Source organism: Zootermopsis nevadensis, unplaced genomic scaffold (genome assembly GCF_977971745.1).
Source record: "Zootermopsis nevadensis isolate Lab colony 2312 unplaced genomic scaffold, Znev_1.0 Znev_ptg000007l, whole genome shotgun sequence".
In the NCBI taxonomy this organism is placed as follows: Eukaryota; Metazoa; Arthropoda; class Insecta; order Blattodea; family Termopsidae; genus Zootermopsis; species Zootermopsis nevadensis.
In genome coordinates, this window is record NW_028259139.1 from 3,155,777 (window position 1) to 3,177,390 (window position 21,614).

At 40.5% G+C, this 21,614-nt stretch overlaps 1 protein-coding gene across 1 annotated transcript in view; it reads right to left on the minus strand.

Annotated features, from left to right (window-relative positions):
* The window catches only part of bnl (fibroblast growth factor branchless), a 306,003-nt gene that overhangs the window by 26,370 nt on the left and 258,019 nt on the right, over window positions 1-21,614 (minus strand). Inside the window, exon 4 of the mRNA XM_087343974.1 lies at window positions 11,454-11,557. Coding sequence (XP_087200100.1) covers window positions 11,454-11,557 — 104 coding nt within the window. The remainder of the gene's footprint in view (window positions 1-11,453; window positions 11,558-21,614) is intronic.

The window sequence follows — 21,614 nt, forward strand, 5'->3', positions numbered from 1 at the left end:
AATATTAATATTAAATGTTAAAATATTAAAATATTATTACAATTAACATTTAAATATTTAAAATATATTAATCAATAGAGAGCATCATTTTAATATATTTTATTGTGATTTGACTGATAAAATTGAGAAAGTGAACATTAAAGTAACAAAACGCGTTATATCTTAATAATACAGAAAGTTTGAGGCACGTAATTTCTCCCAAGGAGTGGGCTAAGAATGTCAGATTGGGCTGAACATTCTATCATCTGAACTATGACGTATTTATTCCTGAAATGGACCAAGCTCGTTCATTGATGTAACATCCATTTCGTATCCAGTTGTACGTATTTATCATATGTAGACCTGGTAATACTGTGATGATACCACTCTAAATTCTCTGTTTAAGCGATACATCGTCGTAAAATTACTTACTAACTAACGTTTACGTTTTACTAATTCATCAAGGCGATGGCTCATCGCCTTGATGACGGAGGACACAAACACCTCTGAAACGTCGACAAAATTCTACCAGGCCACACCACAATGAACCAGAAGACAGAAATCTTTGGAAAACATTCTCATTAAATTTCAACACCATTCAAACTACTACCACCTAACATCAACCTGGACAATCTCACTGATTTCGAACCCAGGACAGCACAGAACAAAAATCACAAAAAAACAATCATGTGGCTATTCAAAGCGTAAAACGATGTTTAAATGCATTACATGAAACAGACGTAAAACACACATGCAAATGGTAACATTTGGCTTTCAGCCCGAAACTGTGAGCTGTTGTGTGACTTAATATTTCACGCAGATGTATCCACACCATTTTACGTAAAATAAAAGTACCTGCCACTTTATGGATATTTTCATATTCATGATTTTAAATAAGACATTTCTTGCTGCGTCATATAAGACCCCCATGCCTTCATAATGCTAAGTTGGGATAGCGGCTCGTTTCTTTCATCTTAATAAAAACTGAAATTTATGTATCACGACAACATTATACATTGCATTTATATGTTGCGATTATCATTCGTTAAGTTTACGTATCAGTTGTGTATTCTGTAGTGTAATAACTAACGTATAAAAATGTTTCTCCATTTAAATACAAGAAACTATCGCCAAAACAATGTCCAGGGTAAAATTAAGAGATGAATGTGATTACGGATTGCTTGTTATCACACACCAAACGCTCCTATAAGTCTCGTCTTATCCCAAATATAGAACATCTGACACGCACGCACGTGTATATGTTTGTATAACGCTGAAGTTGTGTATAATCGCTTACAACTCGAGAATGGATAAACCGATTTTCACCAAACTTGGAATGTTTATACTTTGAGACCAGGGAAGGAATTCATCTAGGGTCAAAACACCGATAAATTGTCCTGAGTTCGATTCCAGGTGAAGATAGTTGTAGCTCGGAATTCACAGCTTAATATTTTTAAATAACAGCTATATTGAATAAAAATTTTCTTGGATATTATCCATCGTCTAGTAAATATAAAACGTAAAACGAACAGCTATATAATTTAGCGAAATAAATATGTCAAATAACAATTATATTGAAGATTATATTTTATGTAATGCACCTAATGTTTACGAATTTTACCGACGTTTCAGAGGTCATTACTGCCTCCATCATTAGGGAGATGGATAGGCATCTCGGATTTGTTGTTGTAAGTCGTAGCACCCACGCACAAATAATGAAAAATATCCCAAATACGAGTTGTCAGCCAAGAGTGGCGCCCTCTGCCACACGCCACAGCTCACAATATGGTAATGCGGGAGCCACCCTGGGGATTAAAATATGCTCCTTAAAATTTTTTCACGTTTTATTGCTTAAACAATGGGCACTATATTTATTAGAGGCGGACTCATATGGTGCAGGAATTACTGGACGCATTGCAATCACACAAGGTCGGAATAAACATTAGTCTTTGATTTATGTTCAATGGCGCTGTCTCTGCTGGATGATTAGGAAGTGGAAACACTCTAGCGAATATAATCAGCCAGTGCAACATATTTTTATAATATTTCATGGCGAATGAATGCTATAAAATCTTCTCAGACCATCAGAAACAATGCTGAGTTAAAAATTAACATTTCGGAGACCCGCGCTGTCTCCATCATCAGGGTAAATATAAGGAGTGACCACAAGTCGCTGATGTTTTACCAGTCGTACAAACAGAATGGGGAAAGACATCAAAGACACGCATGAATTTGTAGATTAAAGAAGATTAGAACAGTTATTTATTTATTTGAGTGTTCTGTCTGACGACAGGTCCATATGAACAGGATCCTTCCATCCTTTTCTCTTCTCGGACTGGGACCTGTTCATATACGTTCTTGGCAGATGATCCAGAAGTGGTTTGCCATTGCCTTCTTCTGTGTGTGAATGGAGTAATTGTTGGGATGCCACGGAGGAAAACTCCGTGTTGCCTAGACCACGGCCTTGCCCAACACAAGTTATAAATTCGGGCACCGCCGGGAATCGAACCCGAGACCCCCAGGATTACAAGGCCAGCGTTCTAACCGCTAGACCACCGTGGAGGTTATTAGAACAGTACTGAGGCTTAAATTTCAAATTTAAATAAGAGGAAAAGATAGCTGAAATACTTGGTACAGAAATGTCAATTGTGTGTCGTGAGAGAATTTGAAGAAAATCACGATAAAGTGTAAAAAACGCAGCTAAATACCTTTTAAGTCGAGTAATTCAATTTCTTAAGTAAGTTCTAATTAGCGGTTTTGTTAAGCACGTGTGATTCTCAGTTATCAACAGAATAGTTACGAATTTCGTTATAATACAATTCCAAATTCAAATTAAACTAATGTCTGGAAAGTAAAAGTAGCTTCATTGTTGTCTTATCAGTTGAGTGATGAATAGTTTCACGCTACCTGTTCGATGTGTCCCTTTTCTGGCCGCCCTATACCACACCCATGCTTCAGAAGTAATCTGTATTCTTACTCCTCTCACGTACAGTCATCCACAATGAAAATGACGCGCGTCTCAGGCCAAGGGGCACAACCCAAAATGGACCAACAAGAGTGTTACCACACGCAACACGCAACGAATGCATCAAGAGGATCGCGGATCACATCCTGGAGTGGTTACATGTGAGGAAATGATCGAATTAAGTTAAACGTAACGGAAAGTTACCCCTATGCTGAAACACCGCATCATGAAAGGGTCAGGACTCATAGTCCTCATGATGGAGGCAGTATGACCTCTGAAACGTTGGTAAACATCGACCAGACTACAAGGCGCAACAACCCAGAAGACAGAAATCTTCATACTCATCGCCCTGATGATGGAGGCAGTATGACCTCCGAAACGTCGGTAAACATCTACCAGACTACAAGGCACAACAACCCAGAAGACAGAAATCTTCATACTCATCGCCCTGATGACGGAGGCAGTATGACCTCTGAAACGTCGGTAAACATCGACCAGACTCCACAACGCAACAACCCAGAAGACAGAAATCTTCATCGCCCTGATGACGGAGGCAGTATGACCTCTGAAACGTTGGTTAACATCGACCAGACTACACAGCGCAACAACCCAGAAGACAGAAATCTTCATACTCATCGCCCTGATGACGGAGGCAGTATGACCTCTGAAACGTTGGTTAACATCGACCAGACTACACAGCGCAACAACCCAGAAGACAGAAATCTTCATACTCATTGCCCTGATGATGGAGGCAGCATGACCTCTGAAACGTTGGTTAACATCGACCAGACTACACAGCGCAACAACCCAGAAGACAGAAATCTTCATACCGCTGTGAAAACCTTAAATCTTGCATAGTAAGAGTTTGTTTGCAGTGTAAGCCACTTATGAGGCTTCTGAGTGATCGTCATAAATCCACTACTCGGCCGTGCCAACATTCTGCTGCTGTTGTGGGCCCCATCAACCGCTACAGCCGGGCAGGAAGACAGGCAGACGAAAATGACGCATTCCGACGCAGGGGTTACTTCATGAAATAGCTCTCAGTTCTCGAGACGCCAAGTGCGTCTACAGAACCACTAATCGACCCAAACAGATCGATAAATAGATCGATTTTCGCACATTCTGCAATATACCAAGAGCAGATACTTATAAGAAATGATCAACAGAACAGGCCGACTGGGAATTACTAATACCATGATATGTTTCTTAGTTAATTAAGCGACTATTTATCAACTGAATATGTTAACAGCGTCACTGTGAGTGATGAATTTAGATGGAATTCAGATTTAGTCGTGATCGGTTTTATGGACGAACTGAGAAAAATCTTGACATGCCTTAGGACAGTCGGTCTCTGAGACGAGAACCGAACTCAAAACTTTCCGAATACGAAGCAAAATTGATAACAATTAGACCAAGTTCAGTAGTTGCGGGTAATTCTTTGTCAGGTGAGCAACCACTAGGTTTTCATGGACTCTACTCAATACAGTTGTTATAAATGTCTGTCCGTATTTAACTGGAGAGACTGAGGAAGTCTACGAAAGTATGTCAGGACTGGCCGTTCTACAAGTACTTGCTTATTTAACGACGGTCTGTCAAGTACATGTGTCAAATTACAGAATATTTATTAATGAAGAGCTGTGGAATGTGGCGTGACGAAATCGTGGCCTACTTTACAGTACTCCCTACAAACTGACTGATAGAACTAAGCGAGACCATGGATAGTCTCATACAGAATAGCGAGTATCTATTAAACAGGCCGAGGTTCGAACTCGTGACCTCTCGATTTCGAACCACGAGAACAGTCCATTTCTGAAAAAAAGTCTTAAAGAGGGGTGCGGTATGTTCTGGGACACGAAGTGGACTGACCTGCCCTCGGGGTCATGCTGAGGGATGGAACCTACTAATCAGGATACACTTCCAATTAGATCATTTAAAAACCCTTTTGAAGTGCCATTCAACTCGGACACGACCAGTGAACGCGGGACTCGGCTATAAACTGCGTTAAATATAACTCAAGCTTCCCGACATTTCGCAACGTTAAAAATAGGCCTACGTGTAACAATGCAGGAGTCGCTCGAACTCCACGGCTTTAGTCCTTCATTCGATTCTTTTATGTCTCCTTATCGATTCTCCTTTATCTTTGTTTTAGTATTTTCCTCGTTAATTCCATTCCTTCCTTTATTTCGATTTGTGTTTCCATCTTATTTCAAATTTATTTTATTTATTTATTAATTTATTTGTTATTTATATTCATCTGCATTACCTTGAAACACCCGTCTGTCCTACAATTATAGAATCAGCTGATTAAACTTGTTAAGAATTACCATCATATAGAAAATCTTACTTCTCCCGACGAATTCTAACTTCGAAATTTTACGAAGTGGTAGAACTACCAGCTTGAAATGAAGACGGCTAGAAAGATGTACTAGACCAGAGCATATTAAGAATGCAGATATAAGGAAAGAAATTAATATTCAAGCAGAACAGAATAAAAGAGATGGACACAAACAAAGTTCGATAAGGCATTTGGACAGATGGTAAATAAAAAGATGTGGAAACAGAATTTAGAATATCGACCAGAAGGACGTTGAGGCCGAGGCAAGGCGTCGAAAAGACAGGAGGAGGATTTGAAGTGGAAAAAGGAGTAAGTGAAGAAGAAGATTGGAGAATGAATTGTTACCACGACGAAATAAAAAATATTTTTAGGAAGACTTTGCAAAAGAGACCGAAACATTTCGACTGTTACAATATTTTATTTTCCGTCTATACACAAACTTAAAATAATGTTGTTTAAAATTACTTAAAATTATAACATTCTCAGTAGATACTGTATCTTGTTACATTCAGGATAGACCTGATGATGATGTAATACACATCGAAACATGTCGTCAATACAAAAAATGTAACAAGATACAGTATCTACTGAGAATGTTATAATTTTAAGTAATTTTAAACAACATTATTTTAAGTTTGTGTATAGACGGAAAATAAAATATTGTATCAATAAAACACAAACATGACGCAATTAAGATATAAATTTCGACTGTTTTAGAGGAAATTCTACAGAACACGAAACGCGGAATCACCAACAGAACTTTCAATGAAAGGAGATAAAAGAATAGAAACGGCTACGGCCTATTTTACCGAAGCTGTAGACAGGGCAGAACGGAAATACTTCACCCAGGAACAAATAAATGTAAAAGGAAATCAGTTATCAGAAAAAGCGTCACTGACTTGGCAGATGACGTAGGATGAATGATTAACGAACTAACAAACTGAACAGAACTTATTAAAAAGCTATTCTTCGCCTCTTACAGAAGCCGGAAGTTCTTTACTGCATTTACGAAAGCCCGCAACCAGCCCTGTCCTGAGCCAGATAAATCAAATCCACACGCCCAAACCCCATTTCCCCTAAGATCCACTTTAACATTATCCTCACAGGTCTCTGAAGTGGTCTTTTCTTTCAGGCTTTCGAATAAAAACTTTATACGTTAATTCTCATATCCGCCATGCGTACTACATGACCAGCCCATCTCACCCTATTTAATTTGATCCTGGTTAAGAACTGCCTGCAATGTACAAAGATCCTCAAAAAACGTAAATTTTCCCCAGATTCTTATCAATTCATTCCGTTTATCCCATGTTTTCTACTAAGGACCGTCTTTTCTAAGACTTTACGCCAATGCTCCTACCACAGAATATGTCTCATACACACATTTGTTTAAATCTTGTCAGTCAAATCACAATAAAATTCCTATTAAATATTAAAATATTACTATAATTAACATTTAAATATTTAAAATGATGTTCTCTATCGAAATGTTCGATTTACATTAGAACATCACTTTTCACACGACATGTTTCAGTTCTAAAAGAACCATCTTCAGGTGTATAAAATTATATAAACTTAAATATAATTTCTTAAATGCAACTTTTTAGTCAGATGTTTATCAGATATAAAAATGATGTTTTCTTCCAGATTTTATACACATATAAAACGGCAAGAAGGATTTTATAAAATGCAATGTTCTATTCAATTGAAGTGCCATCTGCTTATGTAAAGACGTGCCTTACTTTATTCAAAAAAAGAATCCACGTGTTTGAATAGTATCTTCATAAATTATTCCTGTTTTATTTGAAACGTTTTAAAGGGAGTGTTTGGATTCGTCACATCTTGTAGTTTTTACATTTTAAGAGAGACTGGCTGTGGCTCGAGAGTAATTAGGTGCTTCGAAAATTCATTTGTTTCGCTACGTCCTTTTAATGAGACCATGTTTTTACGAAATCGATTTGTGTGCCATGTTCTTGTGGGCAGGGAGGAGAGTGTGCTGTCGATTTGTGAAGTCAAGTGATTGACTACAGAGCCGAATGATGTCAAACCACATCTTGAATTTCCAAGAGACTCGAAAAAGAATTTTTCACATTCTTTGGTGGTTGTTATTCTGCCTGCGATTTTTCAGTTCCTTTGAGTTTCTCCGCGCACGTGGGCACGAACAATAATGATGCAACTCTGACAAGGGCTACTCAATTATACAGAATATCGATCGATTTGGGCTGGGAGTAAATATTGAGCAAGATATTCAGTTTTACTTTTGTAAAGTAACGGTAGTGTTTGCAGTATTTTATGGCTGGCTGACTGACTAATAGTTGACTCTACAAAGCTCCTCAACTTGCAATATCTCAGGTCCACAAAATTCTCCTCAGCGTCCTCGCCTCGAAAACGGTCTATTCCCTCTTCTTCCATACGGACTAGAGACCTTGTTTACACAGACATATAAAACAAGGGGTAAAATAATACTATTGCACATTTTAATCTCAAAAATTTTAAACATGAAATCGGAAGACAAAAGACTGGAACAAAGGTGGCACACCGAATACGAACTTCAGAGTTAATTCTCTTTACATCTGTTTGGCAGTCACTGCAGTTATAGCAATAAAGTACAAATAATCCCCACGAAATATTTAATATAATTTCTATGTCAGTCGCTAAGAACTGAGTTTTATTAAACAAACTCCTTGCTTGCTAATTTGTTTACGAAGCTTAATTACTTTAAGTGTATGCAATATAATTAGGACGATCTCTTGAGGTAAACAGCAAAAACACAGAATTCATCGGTTAACCATTAACCATTAACTGAGCAATACGTCATTTGATTAAAAAACATTGGTCAGAAAAATTTGTACGTTTATAGCCTATTGTAATTGGGACTTGCAAACAGCGTCATTAAATAACGTTATAATAAATCAAAATGCCACGTTCCTTGATACATCGCAGTTCTTTGATTACACCAATTCAATCCAAAAAATATATAGGCTATGTAAAGGTTTACTATTAATATCTTTGTCATACACAAGCGACTAGCTCAATTTACGACCAATGAAATCAGCCGTTGAGTAGCCTGACCGGGTCGCAGATGAATTTATTACCATCATCTGAAGGGACACAAAGCATGAAGTCACATTTCCATGTTTGCGAGACGTCCAGGGGCACAATCTTCATCCTGTGATGTACAAGAAGACATTTGTTTCCAACAATCCTAAACGTCCAGGTCCAAGTTCACGGCATCTTAAATGCGAATAGCAAAAAGCTGAAATCGGTTCATAGCAGCCTTTTCAACATGTTTCCCACAGTCTGCCTAAAAATTCGGGACTTCACTGCTGATAGCTGATATTAAAAATTAAGATTCCGACAACCGGAAGTATCAATTCACACGCGTTCCGAAATACTTGGACGTAGGGAACATGGATTGAAATCCAGATCGAGGAATAATTATCTCACAGAGTTTAAGATTTTGTAATTATCCCAGTCTCTAACCGCGGAGTTCTAACCATTGATTGAAAAAAAAACCTACTTAGAAATGATGCTACGGAGAAGACAAAGTTTCTAACAGGTCTTCAGCGTTAAAGAAGAAGAATATAAAACTTGGAACAGACTACCAACAGAACCAGACTGGAAACTTTTAATTACAAATTTACCTATCATCAGCATCTTTGGTTAAGTACCTGGGCCGTCCCGGTTACAAGGTCTGAAACTGTTAAATTCATCTTTTTATCCGACGCTCGTAATGTTTTCTGCACATCGATTTATATCGATAGAGCAACTTCGTGGCACAGTTACCGGACACACTTTTCTTTTGCCATCTTCATATAACCCATATACCGAAGACCTAGGAAAATAACGAAATACTAAGACCCGGACAACCTATTTCCAGGCCGAGATATGAACCTGAGATTTTCGAAATACTAAGCAGAATTGCTAGGATTCCGGGCATGCTCTTAAGCAATCCATTTGGTTACACAGAACACATACGACGGTACGCCAGACGCTGGATCCACAGGAAGGGCAGCTGTTATAGGATTCAGAACATTCCGCCAGACTGCTCAGTAAATGTTCCTTAATAGCTGCCTGTTGAGTTGTTTTAACAGCCATGGGTTCATCACTCTGGTGCTGCAAAGCAATTACAGCCACCCCACCCCCTTGCGTCTGCACTCATACGCATGAGCGTTTCTTTACAGATAAATTATCACGCTCAGACTTGGTTTCGAGTTTACAGCTCAATGATTTACATGCCAAAATAAAGAAGAATGTGATAAAATTGGATTATTCACATTGAATAGGGACAGAATAACACAGCAGGAATAAAAATACACCGTCAACTTTCCGTTGGTATAGAAGGAAAGGCTATAATGCACTGTAAAATAAAGAATAAACACCGATTCCTTTTTCTGTACAACGTTTGTTAATGCAGGCCTATATTTAAGCTTGTCAAAATTAAACAAAGCACGAAAAATGCTACGTCGTTACCAAGGTAAAAAGTTGGGATGACGAAAGATAATTTTATAAAATATTATAAAGCAAATAACTAGCAACTTTAATGAGTTGTCATGTCCGTTTGATTTTAGATATATGCATACCATATTTATCATTTCACGGGCTATATTACACAAAAAAATCCAACGAAATTGCACGCCTGATAAAGCAAGGAACAGAGGCCATGAAATATACGGGCTATCACTACCACCTATGAACTTTAGTGTTACTTATTGCTAGGAACTGAAACGCACGAAACTGATGAGAAAGCCTCCAGCGGCACGACGTTGTGTAAACAGAGTTTAGTTTTAGTCTGATTCCCCATCAGGACAAACGTATTCTTAACAATGAAAAGCTGTGCAAACGTTAGTTTAGACAATATGGTGAGGAGTTACTGTAAAGCAACGCACCGATCCGTTAGACAATATGGTGAGGAGTTATTGTAAAGCAACGCACCGATCCGTTAGACAATATGGTGAGGAGTTATTGTAAAGCAACGCACCGATCCGTTAGACAATATGGTGAGGAGTTATTGTAAAGCAACGCACCGATCCGTTAGACAATATGGTGAGGAGTTATTGTAAAGCAACGCACCGATCCGTTAGACAATATGGTGAGGAGTTATTGTAAAGCAACGCACCGATCCGTTAGACAATATGGCGAGGGGTTATTGTAAAGCAACGCACCGATCCGTTAGACAATATGGTGAGGAGTTATTGTAAAGCAACGCACCGATCCGTTAGACAATATGGTGAGGAGTTATTGTAAAGCAACGCACCGATCCGTTAGACAATATGGTGAGGAGTTATTGTAAAGCAACGCACCGATCCGTTAGACAATATGGTGAGGAGTTACTGTAAAGCAACGCACCGATCCGTTAGACAATATGGTGAGGAGTTATTGTAAAGCGACGCACCGATCCGTTAGACAATATGGTGAGGAGTTATTGTAAAACAACGCACCGATCCGTTAGACAATATGGTGAGGAGTTACTGTAAAGCGACGCACCGATCCGTTAGACAATATGGTGAGGAGTTATTGTAAAGCGACGCACCGATCCGTTAGACAATATGGTGAGGAGTTATTGTAAAGCAACGCACCGATCCGTTAGACAATATGGTGAGGAGTTACTGTAAAGCAACGCACCGATCCGTTAGACAATATGGTGAGGAGTTATTGTAAAGCAACGCACCGATCCGTTAGACAATATGGTGAGGAGTTATTGTAAAGCAACGCACCGATCCGTTAGACAATATGGTGAGGAGTTACTGTAAAGCAACGCACCGATCCGTTAGACAATATGGCGAGGAGTTATTGTAAAGCAACGCACCGATCCGTTAGACAATATGGTGAGGAGTTACTACAAAGCAACGCACCGATCCGTTAGACAATATGGTGAGGAGTTATTGTAAAGCAACGCACCGATCCGTTAGACAATATGGTGAGGAGTTATTGTAAAGCAACGCACCGATCCGTTAGACAATATGGTGAGGAGTTACTACAAAGCAACGCACCGATCCGTTAGACAATATGGTGAGGAGTTACTGTAAAACAACGCACCGATCCGTTAGACAATATGGTGAGGAGTTACTGTAAAGCGACGCACCGATCCGTTAGACAATATGGTGAGGAGTTATTGTAAAGCAACGCACCGATCCGTTAGACAATATGGTGAGGAGTTACTGTAAAGCAACGCACCGATCCGTACAGCAGCCCGCAGCTGTCCATGCAGAGGAACAGGCACGTCGCGACGCTCTGTACCAGGAGCTGTCCCGTCTTCACCGAGTGCCGTTGGAGGATAGCTGCAACAAACAGAACATCAATTGAGAGCAATAATACCATTGATTCCACCAGTTTCAGGTTCTTTAGCGATACTCTTTCAAATGTGTAGGTTATATCTGAATAGGTAAGAAGATGGGAGGGGAATATTAAGATTTTACTGATATCATTATCATATCAGCATATTTCACTCGTTAGTCGAATTTCTTTCTGGAAGAGTCGTCTACAAATGCTAAAGATTTAGCAAGAAATCTATTAATGATACAAAAATTGAATTTCGAACAACGAATGACAACATTCATACCACAAAAAATGGACGCCATGTTGGTGTTTCTGATATGTATTTACCAAGTAGGCCTTTTTTAAAAGTGGTCTTAAATAGTATGACGGCTGTGTCTTTTATCTGCAATGTTAATGTTTGTACCTAAGGCAATAACAGACTAGAGGAAATAACTAGATAAGATTTCTACGGATTTCATAACAGCAGGGAAACCATGTACCACTTACGAAATTACTAACGCTTCAAAAAATACTATGCACCACATTTATCAAATTGGCACGTTCTTGGACACTTTCTTCGGCCTGTTGGTGAAAACAATTATGTATCGAGAGCTAGCTGTACTTTCTACATCAGGAATAAGTACAAAACCTAAACTATTCAATTCATTAGACACAGCTAATCTTCATTTCAAACTTTAGACGATCCACAGCGTTGGTTAATTAACCCTAATTAATCCTAAACAGGGACCCGCGTGTAGATCTGCCTCGCACGACGTGTAATTGATTAAAGCGAAAAGTGACGAGTCTCATGGTGCCGGCCTCACATTTGCGGAGCGCGTGTGACTTAATCCGGCCGAGGCATACAAGAAATGAGGACCTCAGTGGTCCGGTCCTGCACCCCTGTCCATACAAATCTCAGATGCAGAGTGTTTAAAATTCTTGCTTCAGCCGTCTGGGATGTTGCGCCTTGCATTCTGGTACAAACTGACTTTTCAGAAATGCTTACTACCTCCAACATAAGGGCACGACATCCCAGAAGACAGTCAACTCCCTAAATTATCATTCAGACAAGAAATACGATCCTTTATGTGAGAAATAAGGCCATCACAAAGCCTCTATTTGCACAAGGTCGGTGGACTAGTGGTTAGCGTGCTCGCCACTGGACCCAAGGCTCGCGGGTTCAATCCCGGCCGAGGTCAATGGAGTTTTTAAGGGTGATAAAATTCCGTAACACAACTTCCTTCGGAGGGGAAGTAAAGCCGGCGGTCCCATTTCGTAGATTTATGGCATGTAAAAGAACCTTGAGAGCATGATACGAGATGTTTCATAAGCAAAATTCAGCGGACATTTCTCACCCAAGTCTCTCCTGGTTCACTACTAGATGGCTCTAGCAGTCAGGAGTGAGTAGAATTTGTGCAAAGTCAGTGGGCTGGTCACTCACTACTCTTCAATGCACGCTTTAAAGACTATAAAACCTCCGAATGGAGGCGGCGATGACCCGCTACTGGGTTAAGCTATAAATAGATAGATAGGATAGAAAAGAACAATAAAAATTTAGTAAGGTTCAAAAAGTGCACTCATTATGAAATATATAATTTAATTTTATTCCTTATAGCAGATTTTGATTAAATCTCGACTTTCAGTCCCATACCTTCCATGTACCACCATCTACATTATAAAGATCTTGCCAGAGGACATATTTTTCAAAGCCAAACCGTGTTTTCGATTCATAGTGTTGTCCTTAATTACAAATTCAACTTCTGGTAAAAACACAAAAATAATCAGGATTAGGAGAGCGTGTTTTATGCTTCAAGTTTGCATTTGAAATGGCTTTAGCCCCACAACTACGCCAGTCGCGTCAACTCGTTATCGTCTCTCCCAGTGTCCACACGACGAGGCTTGAACAACCGAAACGCTGCTGTGTCCCTTACTTTATACATCGCTTTCGTCCATAAATCAAGCGATCGATGGGTCCGCCCGGAGGACCCACGTAGCATACATAGAGGTCCACAGAACTAAAACCACTTCAAGATGAATATTAAAGACTTCAAACGAATTGGACAACACATTTCTTGCTACGTTAAACAGCAGTACTAAGAATTGGAACGGGTGTACAGCATTATGGCTGAGGATTATTCCATAAAGCTTTCATGTACCAGCTATAAAAGGTGAAAGCAGACACAACAGAAATGTTGGTTATCATTTTAATTCAACGACGCGTTCACAGACTTTTTAATAGCAATAGTACACCGCCTATTACGACCAGCTGAACCCTGGGGAAGGCGATCCATTGGCACCAAACTCTATCTGGAATTGAACATTACTAGCTTTTTCCATATTAACGTCTAGAAACACGTGATAATTCAACGGTCTAATTCACCAAGATGTTTTATTCTACGAGGTGTGATCGGAAAGTTTCAAGACTGCGCCTATAAAAACCCGTACACTTATCTCAGGTATTAAATTCATCCATCACCTTCGAAGTACTTCCCCTGGGAGTGAACACAACGATCCCAGGCTGACAAAGAAAGATTTCCAGGGATGCTTCCAGGCTTGGCAGCGGCGCTGGGATCGTTGTGTTCACTCCCAGGGGAACTACTTCGAGGGTGATGGATGAATTTAATACCTGAGATAAGTGTACGGGTTTTTATATGCGCAGTCTGGAAACCTTCCGATCGCACCTCGTAGCTGTTACATTAAGTTTCATTCCGAAAAAAAAATGAGGTTACTCAAAGATGGCTAGAGGAGAACAAAGTTGTATTTTATCTTCTGTACAGTTTATCACAAGTTACGTTTAGCCGAGAAATACGTACACGTAAAGATTTGAAGAGAAGTGTAAACACGTGCAGTACATCCAGCGGAGTGCGAACTAGGACAAACTGTTGAAATTATCGTATTTCTTGCCGAAACGTAATTGTTGGCGTAAATTTGTCATCGACGAAGACATAAGAGGTTTGAAGGCTTCTGGAAATGTTGCGTTAAACATTGTCATATTTCTTGTTTTGGACTTTGTACATCGTCCAAATTACAAGCAGAGATACAAATAAAATTTCATCTTCATAATCACATTTCCTCTAGGATCAACGTAACTTATCCGCTTGATAAAACGTCGTTGAATAAACCATAAATAAGACTAACATTGAACACGTGTGTCATACGTTTGTTAAAAATACAATTCTTTAATAAGCTGTAACATAATTCGTAATGAAAAGTCAACTGAAGTATACAGGCTCCAATTATACAATTCGCGAACACAATCTGTCTGTCTGTCACATGGTGTTTTATGACTGTGACATTCCACTCGGCTTACGCAGCTAAGAGATGATATAAACTCATTCAATATGACTGGATGTTTCATGTTGTACAGATAAATACAATAAAAAACTCGTTTAACACTTAACTTTTGCCACAGAAGCGGCGATGGTTTCAGCCCCGCCCATCACAACAGCCGATTCGCGAACTGCACATTCGATACAAGGGTAATATCGCCAAAGAACATTCATCACGTGTTCAAGTACGCCATATTAATAAACATCTGGAAATAAAAGCTTGTAATATTTACTAGGAGAGATATGCAGATACATTCTCATGCTCAAAATGAAAGCATAAGAGGAAGGCAATGTCGCCTGTCTGTTTACAACAGGGGTTATCTAACTTCTTGGAAAACCTAAGCATAGACGGGCACGAATATTAAGATAGATTTTAGACAATTAAGATTTATGAGGCGATGGACACTGTAAGAACCTTCCACTTTCATTAACGAGGCAAACTTCTTGATTAGATGTGCGACTATCAACTTTTAAATAATTACCCTAGATAACGATGCTAGTTAATATTAATATCTGTAAGACAGAAAACGTGAGTTTAAAATACATTATTCCGTTATATTATCATGACAGCGCGATTCTTACGGCTGACAAGCCATCTTAATACATTACCTTTAACCTTTGAGATATGGGAGATACTGAGAAACACCAAATACGTCCCACCTGAAAGACTAGTGCATCACAAGGAACTTTGTAACAAACCACGTTTTATTTGTAGCGACTCCATGAACTAGTGTTACAAGGCTTCACATCAAGTTCAATACTCCCCGCGTTACATCACAGGCGGCTGGAGAGAGGTTGCAAAAGAAGGCGTAACCTTGAGTAGCAGTTAGATGTTACATGTCAGGTATCACCAGTAGCCAGCCGCGTTTAATGTATCACTAGGATTCATTAATTATTTAGTGTTCTGTCTGACGACAGGTCCATATGAACAGGATCCTTCCATCCTTTTCTCGGACTGGGACCTGTTCATATACGTTCTTGGCAGATGATCCAGAAGTGGTTTGCCATTGCCTTCTTCTGTGTGTGAATGGGATGCCACGGAGAAACCGGGGAAGCCCCCGGAGGAAAACTCCGTGTTGCCTAGACCACGGCCTTGCCCAACACAAGTTATAAATTCGGGCACCGCCGGGAATCGAACCCGAGACCCCAGGATTACAAAGCCAGCGTTCTAACCGCTAGACCACCGTGACATCACTAGGATACGCCATAATTTTTCAATGGAAAATTCTCATCATTTTTGTTTATTACCTTGTTTTACACTGTGGCATTCAAACAAAATGGCCCCTTGTTTGAATTGTGACGACAGAAAATTTACAATGGTATGATTCTCCAGAAAGAATTAAATTCTCCATTTTATGTGTTGTTTGATTTAATATTTAGAACATCCCTACATTACAGGAGTGTCCGGGCAAAATCCATCGACACGTAGCAAATTGTCGGAACGACTGGACGTCATTTAATTAAGAATTCCGTCTTTTTGCCCTTGGAAATGCTAATTTTTCATAAAATTCCCCGAATAAATTCTTTACGCATAAAGACAGGCCTATAAACTTTTGAATTCCGGATAAGGCGTAGATATTAGAAAAGTTTCTATTACTTTCTTATTATGCAGACGCCTTCGATGGTCTGATTTCCTTCATTACAATACAAGGCCAGAATCTTTTGTTTAAAGTTTATTAGCCCCTAATTGAATAAATTAACACGAATTGACACGAGATTTAACGTTTCTACGACTTAAAGTTTGGATTGCGGCCTTCTTGAAGGTATAATACAGCCTACATAATTGAATAACCAGTGTTTGCCAGTGTTATATGTATCCAGTATCAACGTTCTTTTGCTACGTCAACAATTTCCTACGTGATCTCGTTCACGCAATGCTGTGCTGGATAAAATGGCAAAGCAAAGTGCCAGGGTTTAATTTCGCTTCTATTAATTACAATGAGCTTGAACAGATCGCATTCCAGTAGGTGATAAATAATTATTGCCCTCGGCTTATTATATTGCAAGAGAGAACCTGACATACAGGTTGTCCTCAAACACATGCGCGAGTACGTTCTTATCACGGCTTTAAGCCCAAAACACTTCCCAGAACTACGAAAAACCTAGGAGGATATTTGATTCTTCAGCTAAGATTCATAAGCGTACCTCCGGAACACAAGCCAAGACGCGCTGTTTCTGTGATAATCTGCCTTTTAAGTGCAGTAGTAACTGGAGAGACAGTTTAAACAATTATTTCAGAAGGCATTATAAATGCCGTTTTGGGGCGTGTGTGTTGATCAGTCGGTTGGTAAGTTTCCAACACGTGCAGGTGGACGGTGTGACCAGATTTTGTAACATCACAACATATCCATCCTACATAATCTGTAAATTCATCCTATAAGCCGGAACTGACGTCTAAAAACTTTTTTTTCGTAAGAAGTATGCAAGAGTTATATCAGCTCGCGACAGGAACCCCTGTGGTACGTTCACTGAAATCCTATTAACAACCTTCCAGAAATCTCTTCGTTCAAATACGAAACTACAACAAAAGCTCAAAATTGATTGTACTAACGTCGAGATTTTTTAAACCTTGGCTCCACCTTCCTGTGATGTAAGATGCCCCACTACGTTTAAATATCATACCATTTCATACCTATTATTATTTAGTGTTCTGTCTGACGACAGGTCCATATGAACAGGATCCTTCCATCCTTTTCTCGGACTGGGACCTGTTCATATACGTTCTTGGCAGATGATCCAGAAGTGGTTTGCCATTGCCTTCTTCTGTGTGTGAATGGGATGCCACGGAGAAACCGGGGAAGCCCCCGGAGGAAAACTCCGTGTTGCCTAGACCACGGCCTTGCCCAACACAAATTATAAATTCGGGCACCGCCGGGAATCGAACCCGATACCCCCAGGATTACAAGGCCAGCGTTCTAACCGCTAGACCACCGTACCACTAGACCTTTGATATATCCCAGAACCACTTTAACTGGTGGTGAAGTTGGTATGGTTCCGTTACATAACAGTGCAAATTATAAACCAGAGTCTGAATATATAAGCTTCGAGGTCCTCACGGCGGTAAATATGTCTCTGTTGGTCTTCAGGTAGTCAAAGTCATGTTAACTCGAAGGCGTAACACCCCAGAAAATCAACATCTACACTTAACTTATACTGGTGGATGTCTTTGTGACAAAAACACTATACAGATGCTGGAGGTAACGTTACAATATTCACAGCATTGGACCAATATGTTCGGCACGTTTGTCAAAAGAAGTAGCCGTACGGTCCAGTGCGCCTTGTTCTTCGATCTACTTGTAAATGGCGGTTACACATTCTAAGAACCCTAATGCAAGATGATGTGTGCGGCGGACACGCCCCTTGCTAGGCGCCACGCTTCACGTCTGAGCAGGAGACCAGCAATTTTCAGCGCCGATACTGATCAAGGTTCCAAGAAAACCGCAATGAAATATTCATGAACCAAAAATATTTCCGAACAGCACATGGCAATTGACCTGTTGAAAACTAAACCGTTTAGGGATGACGGGTTCAATGGTGAAATTTTCTTGTTAATTTTCATGGCATAAACATGACAAATGGCGCGTGGAAAAAGGCAGACGATATATAGATTCTATTTAATAAAAGCGTGAGCCACTTGTGGTTTGCGGGCCTACAGATGGCCTCAGCGGATTCTGAAGAGGCAAGCGCGGACCAGAACTGGAAATAACACTGAAGACTTTAATGGCGAACATTGCCTTTACAGGAAATCAAGAGGGTAAATTATGAGGCTATATTAAAAATACGGACAAAAAGTTGGTTAGCAAAATTAGTGAAAAAACACCATTTCAGAGAAGTTGGCACAAATGTTATAGAAGAATATTGTGAACATGTACAACGGTGAGACTGTGTAATGATGTTTATAGGCCGTTGGAATCGTTACAGCATAAAATGTAATGATGGCAAACTCCACGGAATTAAGTCGCCGGAACTGTCATAAAATGTTCCAGCCTTCAATGGAACAAAAGATTTCAACCACTCCACACATCATAAATACTTACCATTTCTTGAAAATTAATTCTAATGACTCGTCTTCCTGATAATGGGACCAACAAGAAGCTCTGAAACGTCGTTAAACTACCAGACTACACGATGCAATAACCCAGAGGATTGGCCCCCCTCAAAATTCGATGTTGCTGAGATGAATCTCACTGACATCTACCAGTTCCCAAATCTACTCAAAAACAATCTTATATTGAAGCAAAATTATTTACATATCACTGTTTTCTACCATTTATTTATACCAAATACACAAAAATGTGTTTTCATTTACTAATTATTTCGTGGCCGATAGCCTTGACCATGGGTTCGAATCCCACTCGAGGCATGGATGTTTGCCCGCGTCTTTTTGTGTTGTGCCCTCCTGTGTACAGGTAGAGGCTTTGCGAAGGGCTTATCACTCATCCAAGGAGCCCTACCAAATGTCTAAATAGCTTAAGAAACCTAACATACGTAAGGTTGTATAATGTAAGACTTAAGGTTCTCACAACGGTGAGTATGAATATTTCCGTCTTCTGGGTTCTTGCGCTGTGTAGTATGGTCGATGTTAACCAACGTTTCAGAGGTCATACTGATGACGGAGGCAGTATGACCTCTGAAACGTTGGTTAACATCGACCATACTACACAGCGCAAGAACCCAGAAGACAGAAATCTTCATACTCATCGCCCTGATGACGGAGGCAGTATGACCTCTGAAACGTTGGTTAACATCGACCATACTACACAGCGCAAGAACCCAGAAGACAGAAATCTTCATACTCATCGCCCTGATGATGGAGGCAGTATGACCTCTGAAACGTTGGTTAACATCGACCAAACTACACAGCGCAACAACCCAGAAGACAGAAATCTTCATACTCATCGCCCTGATGATGGAGGCAGTATGACCTCTGAAACGTTGGTTAACATCGACCAGACTACACGGCGCAACAACCCAGAAGACAGAAATCTTCATCGCCCTGATGATGGAGGCAGTATGACCTCTGAAACGTTGGTGGACATCGACCAGACTACACAGCGCAACAACCCAGAAGACAGAAATCTTCATACTCATCGCCCTGATGATGGAGGCAGTACGACCTCTGAAACGTTGGTTAACATCGACCAGACTACACAGCGCAACAACCCAGAAGACAGAAATCTTTATACTCATCGCCCTGATGACTGAGGCAGTATGACCTCTGAAACGTTGGTAAACATCGACCAGACTACACAGCGCAACAACCCAGAAGACAGAAATCTTCATACTCATCGCCCTGATGATGGAGGCAGTATGACCTCTGAAACGTTGGTAAACATCGACCAGACTACACAGCGCAACGACCCAGAAGACAGAAATATTCATACTCATCGCCCTGATGACGGAGGCAGTATGACCTCTGAAACGTTGGTAAACATCGACCAGACTACACAGCGCAACAACCCAGAAGACAGAAATCTTCATACTCTGATGACGGAGGCAGTATGACCTCCGAAACGTTGGTTAACATCGACCAGACTACACAGCGCAACAACCCAGAAGACAGAAATCTTCATACTCATCGCCCTGATGATGGAGGCAGTACGACCTCTGAAACGTTGGTTAACATCGACCAGACTACACAGCGCAACAACCCAGAAGACAGAAATCTTCATACTCATCGCCCTGTTGATGGAGGCAGTATGACCTCTGAAACGTTGGTAAACATCGACCAGACTACACAGCGCAACGACCCAGAAGACAGAAATATTCATACTCATCGCCCTGATGACGGAGGCAGTATGACCTCTGAAACGTTGGTAAACATCGACCAGACTACACAGCGCAACAACCCAGAAGACAGAAATCTTCATACTCTGATGACGGAGGCAGTATGACCTCCGAAACGTTGGTTAACATCGACTAGACTACACAGCGCAACAACCCAGAAGACGGAAATCTTCATACTCTGACGACGGAGGCAGTATGACCTCTGAAACGTTGGTTAACATCGACCAGACTACACAGCGCAACAACCCAGAAGACAGAAATCTTCATACTCATCGCCCTGTTGATGGAGGCAGTACGACCTCTGAAACGTTGGTTAACATCGACCAGACTACACAGCGCAACAACCCAGAAGACAGAAATCTTCATACTCATCGCCCTGATGATGGAGGCAGTACGACCTCTGAAACGTTGGTTAACATCGACCAGACTACACAGCGCAACAACCCAGAAGACAGAAATCTTCATACTCATCGCCCTGTTGATGGAGGCAGTATGACCTCTGAAACGTTGGTAAACATCGACCAGACTACACAGCGCAACGACCCAGAAGACAGAAATATTCATACTCATCGCCCTGATGACGGAGGCAGTATGACCTCTGAAACGTTGGTAAACATCGACCAGACTACACAGCGCAACAACCCAGAAGACAGAAATCTTCATACTCTGATGACGGAGGCAGTATGACCTCCGAAACGTTGGTTAACATCGACTAGACTACACAGCGCAACAACCCAGAAGACGGAAATCTTCATACTCTGACGACGGAGGCAGTATGACCTCTGAAACGTTGGTTAACATCGACCAGACTACACAGCGCAACAACCCAGAAGACGGAAATCTTCAGACTCTGATGACGGAGGCAGTATGACCTCCGAAACGTTGGTTAACATCGACCAGACTACACAGCGCAACAACCCAGAAGACAGAAATCTTCAGACTCTGATGACGGAGGCAGTATGAC